The sequence below is a fragment of the Gymnoscopelus microlampas genome (assembly GCF_963454915.1).
Source record: "Gymnoscopelus microlampas genome assembly, chromosome: 10".
Taxonomy (NCBI): Eukaryota; Metazoa; Chordata; class Actinopteri; order Myctophiformes; family Myctophidae; genus Gymnoscopelus; species Gymnoscopelus microlampas.
The window spans coordinates 12,796,165-12,810,039 of NC_139947.1; the positions used below are offsets into that span (position 1 = coordinate 12,796,165).

General features: G+C 43.4%; 1 protein-coding gene across 1 annotated transcript in view; it reads left to right on the plus strand.

Annotated features, from left to right (window-relative positions):
- Nucleotides 1–11,664, plus strand: part of LOC311052802 (cadherin-4-like) — a gene marked incomplete at its 3' end in the record, with an annotated part of 305,420 nt that extends 293,756 nt beyond the window's left edge. The window contains exons 13-17 of the mRNA XM_084068012.1: nt 1,491–1,730; nt 2,233–2,469; nt 3,300–3,439; nt 3,525–3,689; nt 11,458–11,664. Coding sequence (XP_083924138.1) covers nt 1,491–1,730; nt 2,233–2,469; nt 3,300–3,439; nt 3,525–3,689; nt 11,458–11,664 — 989 coding nt within the window. The remainder of the gene's footprint in view (nt 1–1,490; nt 1,731–2,232; nt 2,470–3,299; nt 3,440–3,524; nt 3,690–11,457) is intronic.
- Nucleotides 11,665–13,875: the final 2,211 nt, after the last annotated feature.

Here is a 13,875-nt window from a genome sequence, read left to right on the forward strand (position 1 = left end):
AATTAGGACGTAATTATGTGAGAATTATGTAAGACTTGAGTGACTGAGAGGGTTGAAGGACGGGGCAGAGATACAGGAGGACAGTCTGGTGAGAAGAAGACATTATTATCATGTTCCTGCACCATCTGTTTTACGCCTACAACATACACTTAAACGTTCAAGCACTCCTATGTTGTTGTGGTTGTTGTTTTGTCTTCAAAGAACATAAGTCCAGCTTTCCAAGAAGTCCCTTTTCAAATTGCTCAGCTGCCATCAACAAGAGAAACTTAATACAAATCCTTTTGAGGAATTTACACAGACATAATTATTTATTTAGCTGGTTAAAACCCACATAATTCTCCTATCAGCTGTAGCAAGCTGCTACTGCATGTCCCCCATGCATCACTGAGATGAACAAACTGGGAGACTACATACAGTAGCTCGTCAAGTGTGTGTGTGTGTGTGTGTGTGTGTGTGTGTGTGTGTGTGTGTGTGTGTGTGTGTGTGTGTGTGTGTGTGTGTGTGTGTGTGTGTGTGTGTGTGTGTGTGTGTGTGTGTGTGTGTGTGTATGTGTGTACGAATGCCTGCATGTATGGATACATCATACTGTCTGCCTGTATATATGTCTTTATCTCAGCGACTCTTGGGGTAGTTCCCCTCTAGCCATTGGCTTGGTGGGGCGAAGGGCGTGGTGGGGAAATGATTCTTAATTGGAGGCAGCCAAGGGTTGCCAACCCCTGACACATGCTCAATAAACAGCTCTGCCGCTCACACAGCTCACGACTCACTAATTCCGAGTCTCTTTCTGTTTTTTTCAAAGCTATCCTTTTCCCATCACACCTCATGTGCACACGCACACAGACCCCCCCCCCCCCCCCCCCCCCACACACACACACACACACACACATACAAACATACACTCATCGCTCTGCTTTCTTGCTCCCTCGCTTTTGTTCTTTTTTCCGAAATGTTGTTTTCTCTCTAATCAATGCAAATAGCTTTGAGTTGTGTCTGTGCGTGCGTGAATGTACGTTGTATGCATGTGACCATGTTCATTGTCATGGAAGAGTGAACTCTCACAGAAGCCTCAGAAAAGTGATACAAAAAACAGACAGATGGGCTTTTTTGTACAAACACATCCTCTTTGGGGCTCGCATCGTATGTCGAAAAATCCACCCCGACGTGGACTTGTTTTACTGTGTTACAGTCATTATTAATGAACCTCTGTGCCTCTCTGGGCGTTTAGGTGTGCTGTGCATGTATTGCTGACAGAGTGGGATGGGTTTGATTTGGCCATAAGGGGAAAGAGGTGGAATACAGAACTGTCAGACGTTTTTCTGTCAAACACAGAAAGTCTCCTCTGGGCCTCTCTCTTCCACCTCTTTACTCTCATTTGACAAATACAAACTCTCAGCATCCATCTGGAACAGAGCCTCTCATTCACTACAGCCCTGTAGTGAAAGAGAGGCCGACACCTCATATTCTCCTCCTGCCCTCATTCATGCTTCCAGGCTCTCCTGCAGCCAGCGGGACGGGCACTCTGCAGATATACCTGATAGATATTAATGACAACCCCCCGGCGCTGGTGCCCAAGGAGTCTCAGATCTGTGAGCGGGTGAACAGGAATGCCAACGGGGCCAACATCACGGCCGCCGACGCGGACATCGAGCCCAACGCTGGGCCCTTCGTCTTCGAGCTGCCCAGCTTCCCCTCCAGCGTTCGGCGTAACTGGACCATAACCCGGATCAACGGTGGGGAGAGGTCGTAGGCAGAGGACACAGTATGGCCTGTACTAGTACCAGAGACTCATACCAGAACAACATAGCTATACTGCAGTGCTCCTTTTATGAGCATTTAGCTGATTGAAGAAGGTAGAAGCGTGCACCTGTATTGTATTGATACGGTGCTGATTATCAGGAACATCAGCAATGTCTAAGAGATGAGGCACACCGATAAATCCAATGCAATACTTGCAATACTATTTTTGCAGACACGCTGTCTTCTGTGATGACAACTGAATTTCCCCAGCGGGTTCTATAAAGCTCTGTCTATCTTCTTCAGTTCCTTTTTCATCCTGAAGAAGCTAGCTTGTCTGCCAAAATGTCTATAATAAAGTATTGCATTGGAGTTAGGAGAGTGCGGTATCTCTCTTACACCAAAGCATTTAGCTGTGACACGCCCAGAATAACACCTAATACTCCAGTTGTTGTTGTTTGTTTTTCGGTAGCAACATCTCTCTCTCTCTCATCACAGGGGACTATGCCCGTTTGGGTTTGCGGTACCAAGTGTATTTGGAGCCGGGGATGTACGAGGTCCCTGTAATCGTGTCAGACTCGGGGAACCCTCCCCTGTCCAATAGGTCCATCATCAGGTTGAAGGTGTGCCCCTGCGATGAGAACGGAGACTGTACCACGCTGGGGGCTGTGGCTGCCGCCGGGCTGGGCACTGGAGCCATCATTTCTATACTTATCTGCATCATCATTCTTCTCAGTAAGTGCACACACACACACACACACACACACACACACACACACACACACACACACACACACACACACACACACACACACACACACACACACACACACACACACACACTTACAGCCATAATGTCAAAGTTGGCAGTGATTTTCTTTGATTGGCATCTCTCCCAAGCAGAGTGTATTGGGGCATCATAAAACATTCAGCAGGTTGTAACACATAAACAGTTTGTATTATAGATGAATGCCCCGGTCGTTGAAATCCTCTCCTGCATCTGTTGACATACAAGTCTTTGTCTGTTAGGGTAAATATACGCTATATGTCTTGGAAAGACATTACGCTGCCGGGTATCTTTATTCCCATGTGTTGCAGCACTCATGCACTTTTCAAATGGATTTGAGATTCATGTACACCTGCAGCTGTATTCCAATTTAAAACTTGATACTGCGTGTGTGTGTGTGTGTGTGTGTGTGTGTGTGTGTGTGTGTGTGTGTGTGTGTGTGTGTGTGTGTGTGTGTGTGTGTGTGTGTGTGTGTGTGTGTGTGTGTGTGTGTGTGTGTGTGTGTGTGTGTGTGCGTAGTCCACATTTACAAGCTCTGTCCCTCTCAGGAAATGTGCAGTGACTCATACAGTAGACTTTTTACAAGAAATTATTTATCACCATGTGCCATACTGTATTAATCCATCCATAATTTGCAGAGCTTTGAACCCTCTCTCTCTCTTGTGCCTCCCTCCCTCGCTCGTGTGAGTGTGTTGAGGGGTGGTAGCCCAGAATGATGATGTTTTATAGAATTGTGGACCACCTGGTTGAAGCTGAACATGATGGCTGTGTCCTACAGGTATGGTGCTTCTGTTCGTGGTGTGGATGAAGCGCCGAGAAAAGGAGAGGCAGACGAAGCAGCTTCTCATCGATCCTGAGGACGACGTCCGAGATAACATCCTGAAATACGACGAGGAGGGAGGGGGCGAGGAGGACCAGGTGAGCACAATTTACAATTTAGTATGTAGTGTAGCTGGCATCTATCTCAACAAGCAACGCTGATCCAGCTGTTTCCCTGTGACAGGACTATGACCTGAGCCAGCTTCAGCAGCCAGACTCTCTGGAGCCCATCATCAGTAAGCCTCCAGGTGTCCGCAGGGTGGACGAACGCCCCATCATCCCCGAGTCACAGTATCCCATCCGGCCTCTCATCCCCCACCCCGGAGACATAGGAGACTTCATCCATGAGGTGAGTTTAATGTGGGCACACACTCATTCTGATTCACCTGACCTAAACCTACAGCTAAACCTAAACCTAAGGGCTTAACGTTAAAAAAGACCCTTGAAAAGCAAGGATCAGGAACACTCTTATATTTCAACAAGAAAGAATGACATAGATGTCATGATGGACAGCGCAGGACCCCCCCCCCCCCCAAAAAAAAAGAAAATAGTTTTGGGGGTACAAAAGCATGGGATGAAAAAAAAAAAAAAAAAAAAAAAAGGAGGTCCGCGGTCGCCCCCCCCCCTTAGGGGTCCCTGGAGACCCTTGGGGGTCCCTGGGGGTGACCTACAGACACGGCGAAGGAAAACTGTAAAGCCACAGCCATGCGATGTTGCACATGAACTCTGCAGCCGCACTGAGCAGAGATGCTCATAGGCCTGCGTCCTGCGTCGCTGACGCACAATATTGTGAAAGGACGCATTCATGACACCGTCGTGCCGTCGTGGCGTCGCACTAGAGTTGTCACCAACAACAGAGAAAAATATAAAAACCAGAAAAAGTGCTCCTCGGAGCACAGGTCTCCGCCAGGTCAGGTAGGTTATTGTGGGCCAGCAATTTTCGGAATTCGCCAATCAGGATGGAATATAAAAAATTTGACAGATCCATCTTGATCACTTGACTATAGAGATCATGTGTACTGATTTGCATGTTTGGACAAAATTAAAAGTAATATAAAAAAGAAACATCTGCCTCCTGGTGGCGCTATAATAGGGCAATGTTAAAAGGGTGGCGTTTGTTCTTCAACGTAGTGCAAATGTGCGTGCAAAGTTCCACCACAATTGGACGCTGTGTTCATGATTTGCGGCATTTTGTTCAAAGCGGGCCACTCCTGCAAACTTTAGATGTCAATGTTAGCCAATCACGATGGAATATGAAATATCAAACAGATGCATCTTGATCACATGACTATAGAGATCATGTGTACCGATTTGCGTGAAATTTGGAAAAAATGTGAAGGCTTAATCTAAAAAAAAAAAAGTTTTACATAAGTCGGCCTCCTGGTGGCGCTATAAAAGGCTAATGTGAAAAATGCAGGGCAGATATTTTTCCTTGGCCTCTAGGGAGTATGTGTGCAAAGTTTCACGCAGATCGGTGCAGATAGTTAAAAACACAAATCTGCCTTTTATAGCGCCACCATGAGGCTGATTTGAACATTTTCAAATGGCATTTCTTCCTCGGCCTAGTGGGAACATGCGTGTTAAATTTCACATAAATCACAAGCTGCGTTCATGATTTGAGGCATTTAGTTCAAAATGGACCAATCCTGCAAACTTTGGAAGCCAACCTTAGCCAATCAGGATGGAATATGGAAAATCAGGCAGATCTGTGTTGATCACATGACTATAGAGATACTGTGCACCGATTTGCGTGATGTTTGGATAAAATCTGTAGGAGTACTGTCCAAAAATGTCTTTTGCACAAATCAGCCTCCTGGTGGCGCTATAAAAGGCCCATGTGAAAAATTTGGGGCAGAGGTTCTGCTCTGGCATCCAGGGAGTGTGTGTGCACAGTTTCACTGCGATCAAGCCAACGGTGCCAGAGATTAGCTGTTCACAGACACACGGACACACACACACACAGACACACGGACGGACAGGGGGTAAAACATACTCTCTCGCCATGCCTTCGGCCTGGCGGAGACAATAATTTGCGATAAAATTATTAGTGCACGATAAGTATCGGCCCGATAATTATCGGTTCGATATCAGGAATTATGACGTCATCACGATAAAACCGATAACATTAATAATAGCTCCGATAATATATAATATTTGTCAACTGTGATCTGCATGGACTCTCAGTTAGACACCGTTGTACTGGAGAAGTATAACTCTCGGTTAGACACCGTTGTACTGGAGAAGTATAACTCTCGGTTAGACACCGTTGTACTGGAGAAGTATAACTCTCGGTTAGACACCGTTGTACTGGAGAAGTATAACTCTCGGTTAGACACCGTTGTACTGGAGAAGTATAACTCTCGGTTAGACACCGTTGTAGTGTTGTGCTAGTGGTGTGCTAGTTACTGAAAACCAGTGACTAGTTACCATTACTAGTTACTTGTCATGTAAAAGTAACTCAGTTACTTTACTAGTTACTTACACCAAAAAGTAATGCGTTACTGTGAAAAGTAACTTTGAAGTTACTTTAAAAAAGAAAGGGCTCCCATTATTGCCCTTATAGCCTTCATTTCAGTACTGTTATTGCATTGGAGAATAATACAATCTGTTGATCAACTTGACATGCATTTGCATCACTGAACTCTGCTAAGCAATGTGGTCAATACCAGGGGTTACGATATAGGATTGTAACCTGCTGGTCCCAATGTCCGGAATGAATCAAATGTATCAGACATCTGATAAAAAATACCGGTCATAACTATATTTAAGCATTAATTACAATTAAGCAGGTGCGTAAATACAGCCTAACACTTAGGCCTACAGCATTATATTTTGGATTGAGCTATTTGAACATGAACCATGATGAACGAGTAATATACACATTTTATATACAGTAGCAGGGTCATCTTGCACAAATACATTAATTACCTACACTTGTGCCTGGCAATGTCCTTCTCACCCATTGACTTGCATGTTAAATGATGGCGTTTCCCCTTAAAAAATAATCGATCATTTCAGGAGCAAGAGCTTAAAAATCTATTCTAAATCTAGTCAACAAGGCCTGCAGTAGGCTATGCACTGGACAAATATGCATGACATTATTTCAATACACTAAAAACCAGTGGTGGAAAGTAACTAAGTACATTTACTCAAGTACTGTACTTATAAGTACAATTTTGAGGTATCTGTACTTTACTTGAGTATTTCCAATTTCCAATACTTTTACTACTACTCCACTACATCTCAGAGGCAACTATTGTACTTTTACTCCACTACATGTATTTGAAAACTTTAGTTACTAGTTACTTTTCAGATATAAATTATGATATAATGAAACATACATTAACCACTTTAACCCTATTTTATACCTAGCCGGTCTACAAGCTCACAACGCGTCGCATCGCGACCCGTTGTGAGCTTGAAGATCTGCTATTTTCAAATATTTAGTACTTTTACTTTTGGTACTTTAAGTGCATTTTGATGCCAATACTTTTGTACTTTTACTCAAGTAAATTTTGAATTCTGGACTTTTACTTGTAACAAGAGTATTTCTATATTGCAGTATTGGTACTTTTACTTAAGTAAAGAATTTGAGTACTTTTTCCACCACTGCTAAAAACATGGGAAATGTTAGAGGGAGTAATAGCCACGGATACACGACGGTCGACTGTCACGACCGTCATGGATGAACTTCAACCTAGTGTTTGCACTTTCTCCATTTATGACCCGTACATCTACATAAACGTTCATATTTCAAAGATAAAGTGCTTATCCCATGGCGACGGAGGTTACATGTATATACATGTATGGGCTCTCAAAAGTACCTGTATCATCCGTATTGTTCAATAAAAAGCATTTTAATCTGATCGGTGGCCATATGCTTTTAACAGAGTGACCCTATCGGTTGGTAGGTGTATTGCACTCGAATACATTATGAAAAAATGGCCACTAATCGGATTACAATGCTTTTCATTGAACAATAGTATAGTTCAGCTTGGGAAAAGCAGCCTTTAACGGGTTTGGGTACGTGGTTCATAATCACCATTGCGTTATCGTGGTTATCTCTCTCTCTCTCTCTCTCTCTCTCTCTCTCTCTCTCTCTCTCTGGACCTCACTGTCCATGAAAAGAATGTCGGGGACTCGGGGCTCCCGAAAATTATCTTGCAGAATCGCTGCTGCGCTGAAAATAGCAGATCTACAAGCTCACAACGCGTAGTGATGGGACCTGTTGTGAGCTTGTAGATCTGCTATTTTCAAATAGCCAACGCAGCCATGCAGATCTGCAAGCCTAACCGAATGACTGTTAAAGCAGTTTGTTTAAATTACTTTATAAAATGTTATATTTTCACAGGGATTATTTATTAGTGTAGATATACATTTTGGAGTGGATATATGTGTCCAGATGCCTGTCAGACCGTCTGCTCCGCAGGTCTAGAATGGAATAAACGGGCGCAGCCAACGTCAACAATTGGTCTCGACCAGACGTGAGATCTCAGCGTAAAGTAGGATGAAGCCCACGTCAGGATATATTGATAAATGCCGAAAGGTGCGGTGATATCGCCGTACATTCATTATTCGGGCTACACCGCGTTGATAAATGAGGGCCACTGTGCCTTAACTCCGCCAGACAGCTTTTTGTGTATTTACTATGAATATCGCCCCTATACTTAAGGCTGACAAATAACGTAATACACATCCATTCTCTCTCTACGTCCTGCGTGTCTGGAGGATGTTGGGTCTTTTGAGCAATTGAGCCAATGTGTATTCTCAGAATCCCATTTCACACTCGAGTGTGAAATGTGTCTGTCTGTGTCCCTCATTCACAGAACCGGTTTATTGACATAAGCGCACAATATAAACACCACACACATGTCCTGGCCTGAGTGGCCTCGTTCTCTTCATGTTTGATTCTTGAGACAGCAGAGAGGCAGCAATGGCACCAGCGTAAAAAAAAAAGTTTGTCCAGAGCAAACTCAGCGACGCGAGGACGCCTAAACGAACGGTCGCCTAAACCACTTTCAGGGCAAGCTGCTTCAGGCTGCAGCATCAGTCCTGCTTGGTAAAATAAAGGCTGAACTCAGTGGACATTGGACAATATTTTGCAATAGGCCTACTCGCGTATAAAGATTTCCCGCTTTCCAAACGGGAACTAGTTGCAGTTTGTATTCGATTCATGGAGGATGGAGGACTCATCAAAGAGCGGGCAGTGGAATTTATTGACACCGCGGATTTGACTGCACGGTGCATCACAAAGCGCTCCTAAAATAAACCTTTCCGAGCGCACTTTATGTACACTGCAATTCTCACTGGCTAAATGTAGTGCTTTGCACTCTGTAGCCTAACAAAGCATCCCTGGATATTAGCAATACATTGCCAGCTTTGTTTTTGTGTATCAAGTGGTCCCCCCCCCCTTTTTCTCTCTCATGTAGCCTACTGGTGCAGCGATATGCTTGTGGTTCAAGAAAGTACAAAATAAAAGTCTTTGAGTCGTTGTCATGGTTAATAATTTACCAATCATCTACCAACTATTGTAGGCTACCCGTGTCTAAGCTAAAACATAAACATGTAGGTCGCCTACATAGGCTACTTTGGTAAATAAATCTGAAGAGGAGGTTATTCAACTCTCCAGCTGTCTATCTGCGACTCTCTCCCCCCCGCCGCCCCTTGCGCTTCAACTACATGCAAAAAGGCCGTTCGCAGCTCGCGATGCTTAAATGAAGAAATGTGCACAGAAAATCATCTAAAACTATGCTAAATAAACCCCAAATAAAAATCAAAAATAAAAGCGGGGCTTTATTGTGGCTTAAATAGATTCAAGTCAACACTTATTAATGTTTTGGTGCATTCTATAATTTAATACAAAATTCTGATGCCTCCATAGTCTATAGTCTACATGTCTACTCAGTGGTGGAAAGTAACTAAGTACATTTACTAAAGTACTGTACTTGAGTACAGTTTTGAGGTATTTGTACTTTACTTGAGTATTTCCAATTTACAATACTTTTACTTCTACTCCACTACATCTCAGAGGCAAATATTGCACTTTTACTCTACATTTAGTTGAAAACTTTAGTTACTAGTTACTTTTCAGATATAAACTATGATATAATGAAATATACATTAACCACTTTAGCCCTATTTCATACCTATAGGCTATTTGAAAATAGCAGATCTACAAGCTCACAACGCGTCGCATCGCGACGCCTTGTGAGCTTGTAGATCGGCTATTTTCAAATATTTGTAGATCGGCTATTTTCAAATATTTAGTACTTTTACTTTTGGTACTTTAAGTACATTTTGATGCCAATACTTTTGTACTTTTACTCAAGTACATTTTTAATTCTGGACTTTTACTTGTAACGGAGTATTTTTATATTGCAGTATTGGTACTTTTACTTAAGTAAAGAATTTGAGTACTTTTTCCACCACTGTGTCTACTTCTCTGCAGTGCCTGAGTGCCTGTGACAACAGGCAGCCGTTCCAAATTTTTCGGAGCAAAGAGGGGGCGTCTCCCTGCATGAATCCAAGTTGCAGCAACCAATCGGTGTTTGGAGCAAAGAGGGGGCGTCTCCCTGCATGAATCCAAGTTGCAGCAACCAATCGGTGGCAACCAGACCCTTTTTTAGCAAGCCGGCCCACTTTTTCCCACAAACAGAGAGTCCCTGACCAAATCACGCCCCGTTACGCCCCTTTTTCGCCTAAGCCACCTCCTCTCTTTATAAGCCTGCAGAGGTTACATCCCACATACCTCAGATGCCTTTCATCTCTCTCCATAGAGGACAGCTCGCTTCGCTTGAGCTGTCCTAAAAACCTTCATCATTTGTTAGTTTCATGAGTTTCATTATTTATCCATGCACACTTTACATTGATGTAGCGTTCAATGTGATTATGAGTTGTTGAATGCTGTTCAATCTGCAAGCTTAAGTACTGTAAACTGCCAGAAGCAACGTTTGAGTTTTGTTTTACGTGACAGCTGTTATCACAACGCACACACACACACACACACACACACACACACACACACACACACACACACACACACACACACACACACACACACACACACACACACACACACACACACACACGTGTGTGTGATCTTGGTATACTCATGGTAGAAAACACTGACAGGCTTCTGACAGTTCATTCACACTTGAGGTGTTGGCAGCTGTTCAGCTTTGATCCATTCCAAACCCCCACCCCCCTCTCTCTCTTTCTCTCACTGTCTGTCTGTTTCTCTCTCCTCTATCTTTGTCACACACACACCTGATGTTTCTCCAGCAGTCTGGTAAAAACTCATGCCCAACAAACACATGGTGTTTTGGCCACCCACTGTATCCCTGAGGAGGTGGAGGCATTTTAGCTTCCTGTCCACAGTGTCTCTCGAGCCCTCCCGTAGAAGTGGATGAAATGTCTATTCATAGAACATGGCTGCGGCTGTTAACAAATGACTGTAGGTCCCGGTCCTAATTTAAACCAGATTTCATGGCCATTTAGCCTGTGATACTTCCCGTTGGCCACCTCACATTGTTGCTTTTTCACCATTTTCTCTTTAAAGTATTAGAAAAAGACATCAAACGAACCGTACATTTTAATAATGAATGGTCATTGCGAAAGGCAAACTCAGTGTACAAACAGGACGGACAAAACTGTGTTGCACATGCAACATCAAAGATCCATGCCTGGTGGAATCCAGGTGTTAGTCTTGTTGCGATTTTTAAATCAATCCACCCTTCATTGTCACTTAGTCTCACTTAATAGGTGGCCATGGCTTAGTCAGTATAGGGAGGGCGTCAGGTGACCTATGACCTCATGATCTCACAGGTTCGCTCTCTGGTCCACCCAATATACAGTACGTGTCGAATTGTCCCTGATGTCAAGACATTTGACCTTAACTGCTTCCCACGAGCACTCATCGATTGAGCAGTCATCAACTGGGTGAAGCTGAAGACCAATCAGAATCCTCGGCGCCGAGACCACCCATTTCACATAGGAAGACGGCCAGACTGACAAGCGAGTCAGTCTGGATCCCAGGCTACCAAAATGTATTAATTTCTTGGTTCTCTTATACCTGTGGATACTGATGGCTGTGTTCCTTTCTCTCTGTGCTGTCCAAGGGTCTGCGAGCAGCGGACAACGACCCCACGGCCCCTCCCTACGACTCCCTGCTGGTGTTCGACTACGAGGGCAGCGGCTCCAACGCCGGGTCCGTCAGCTCCCTCAACTCCTCCAGCTCAGGAGACCAGGACTATGACTACCTCAACGACTGGGGCCCCCGCTTCAAAAAGCTGGCGGACATGTATGGAGGAGGGGACGAAGATTAAACTCTGTGCATTTTCGCAAATGTGCTCCCACACACACATACGTACACATGCAGACACAAATACACACACCTCTGCCCTGTCAGCTGGCCTGCCATGCTCTGTCCCCCAACACATCAGGGCTGAACGCTGTTCCTGAACACACGTAATGATGACAACACACACTGAAAAACTAACTGACCAACCAACCAATCAAATATTCTGCCACAGTGAACCGTGCCGAGAGAAGCAGTACTGGGTGCCATTTTTCTTTGCTCCTCTCCAGCTCTAAAACTGTCCCAGACTGAAAATGGAGCCTTGGACTGCAGGCTTCATTGTTTGTATTTCACAAAGAAAAATAGTTGTTTGTTTAATTATAATATAATTAAACAAAAAGCTTTTTGTTTTATGCGAGACGTACAGAGGTGTTAGTTTTGTCTGATTTAACATTTATTGGAGTTTGAGTTCAGCTTCTGTTGTCCACACTTCCCTTAAGATGTGAGCCGTTTCCTGTTGCTGAGGGTTCACGACTCTTTCTTCACCAAAAGCCCTTCTGTCTGTCGCTCCGCTGCTTGCTTTGTCTGAGGAGAAGAAAAGACAGAAACAATACAGACATTTAAGTCCTTCCTGCGTGGATGGCCTTGGCTCATTCTTTCTGGAACTTGAATTACTTAGAACAGAAGCACTGTTGTTAAAGAAGTGCCTTCAGTGGTGCGTATCTTGCAGACTCCTGCTAACTCAGGATTGGTTGCCATTTTCTGGACCCTTTAACTTGGACGTTCCCTTGTTATTTGTGTTTTCCTGCAGGGCCATGGTAGCTGCGGGACACGTTATTGCTGCTTCTGGAGGCATCACTGACATATGAGGGTGTTTTGTTTAGATTTACTGTACATAAGCCAACAATGGCTCATTGTAAGTTACAGACAAATAATGTATTTTTGGAGTCTGGCACATCTGAGCTCCTAGATCATAGCCAACTTGAATGTGATCAAATCACAAGAATGGAACGACATTGGAAAAGAAGATATGTGTCCTTGTTAATAATGGCTTTGATAGCAGTTGTGTTCGTTTTGAGCTCTCATTATTTTGCACCTACTGTAACACTTGATAAGGTGTGTTGCTGAGTTTTGATAAAATTGATAATGCTATTTGAAGTACATATGAGGGTTATTTAAGTTCAGGTGGGGTTTTGCATGTTTATCCACACACCCAAAGGTTATCGTCATGATACCAGTTATTGTGAGGTAAATGTGTTGAAAAATAAATATAATAAATTAAAAAAACTGTACAAAAAAAGAGATATTTACTAGATGACATAAAAAAATCTAGAATTACATACTGAATTATGTGAGCCATAATCGTCTAAACGTCTTTGCGTTGATGTCTAGTTTCTTTCTTTCTATCTTTCTATCTTTCTTTCTTATTTTCATGGGGGGGTTCAGTGTTATTAGAACAGACTTTTGTACAATCTGCGTTGCTGGTCCCTGTTACAGTAAAGGAGAGAGCTGAGCCTCAGAAAGGGATTTGGCCACAATCACAATCTGTCTCCCTTCAGACGGCTCTTCATTCGTCTGAAAATGTTTGGCTCCTAAGTACAGGGAAGTTAGAACACCCCCCTGAAAGAACTACAAACTTCATGAAAACTGCACTTTGAAGATCTTCACCGAGTTATAAACAGCTTGGTGCCTCACTGATGCTGTCTATTGCAGAGGACAATATGTTGTCTTTAAAACCCAAGAGACCTCTTAATCATTATCATTCCACTGGATTTCATATTTGAACAAATATTAAACATGCAAAATCTTTCACAGGGGACATTGGGATATTTTGATCAATAACAATCATTGTCCGTTGATCAGATACTGCAATTTTGTCTGTATAAGCAACACACATACACCAAGTCATCTATGCAAATTGTAAATTGGTATTGTCGTTTATTATGGACATTCAATATGTTAATAATAATATAGGTTGATACTTTAACGATTTTCTGCCTCTTACCGTATTGTGTTATTTTCATTCTCTCTCCATTAAGGTTATGGCCATGCATCACCTTGTACTGATGCAGGAAAGGTCCTCTGCATGTTGTAAGCTGTACTGGGTATTCCTCTTAATCTAGTCATGTTCCAGAGCCTGGGTGAGAAGATGAATACGTTTGTCCGCTATCTCCTCTGCAAGGTAAAGCAGTGTCTGGGCTTACGAAAAACTGAAGTCTCCGTGGAGAACATGGTACTG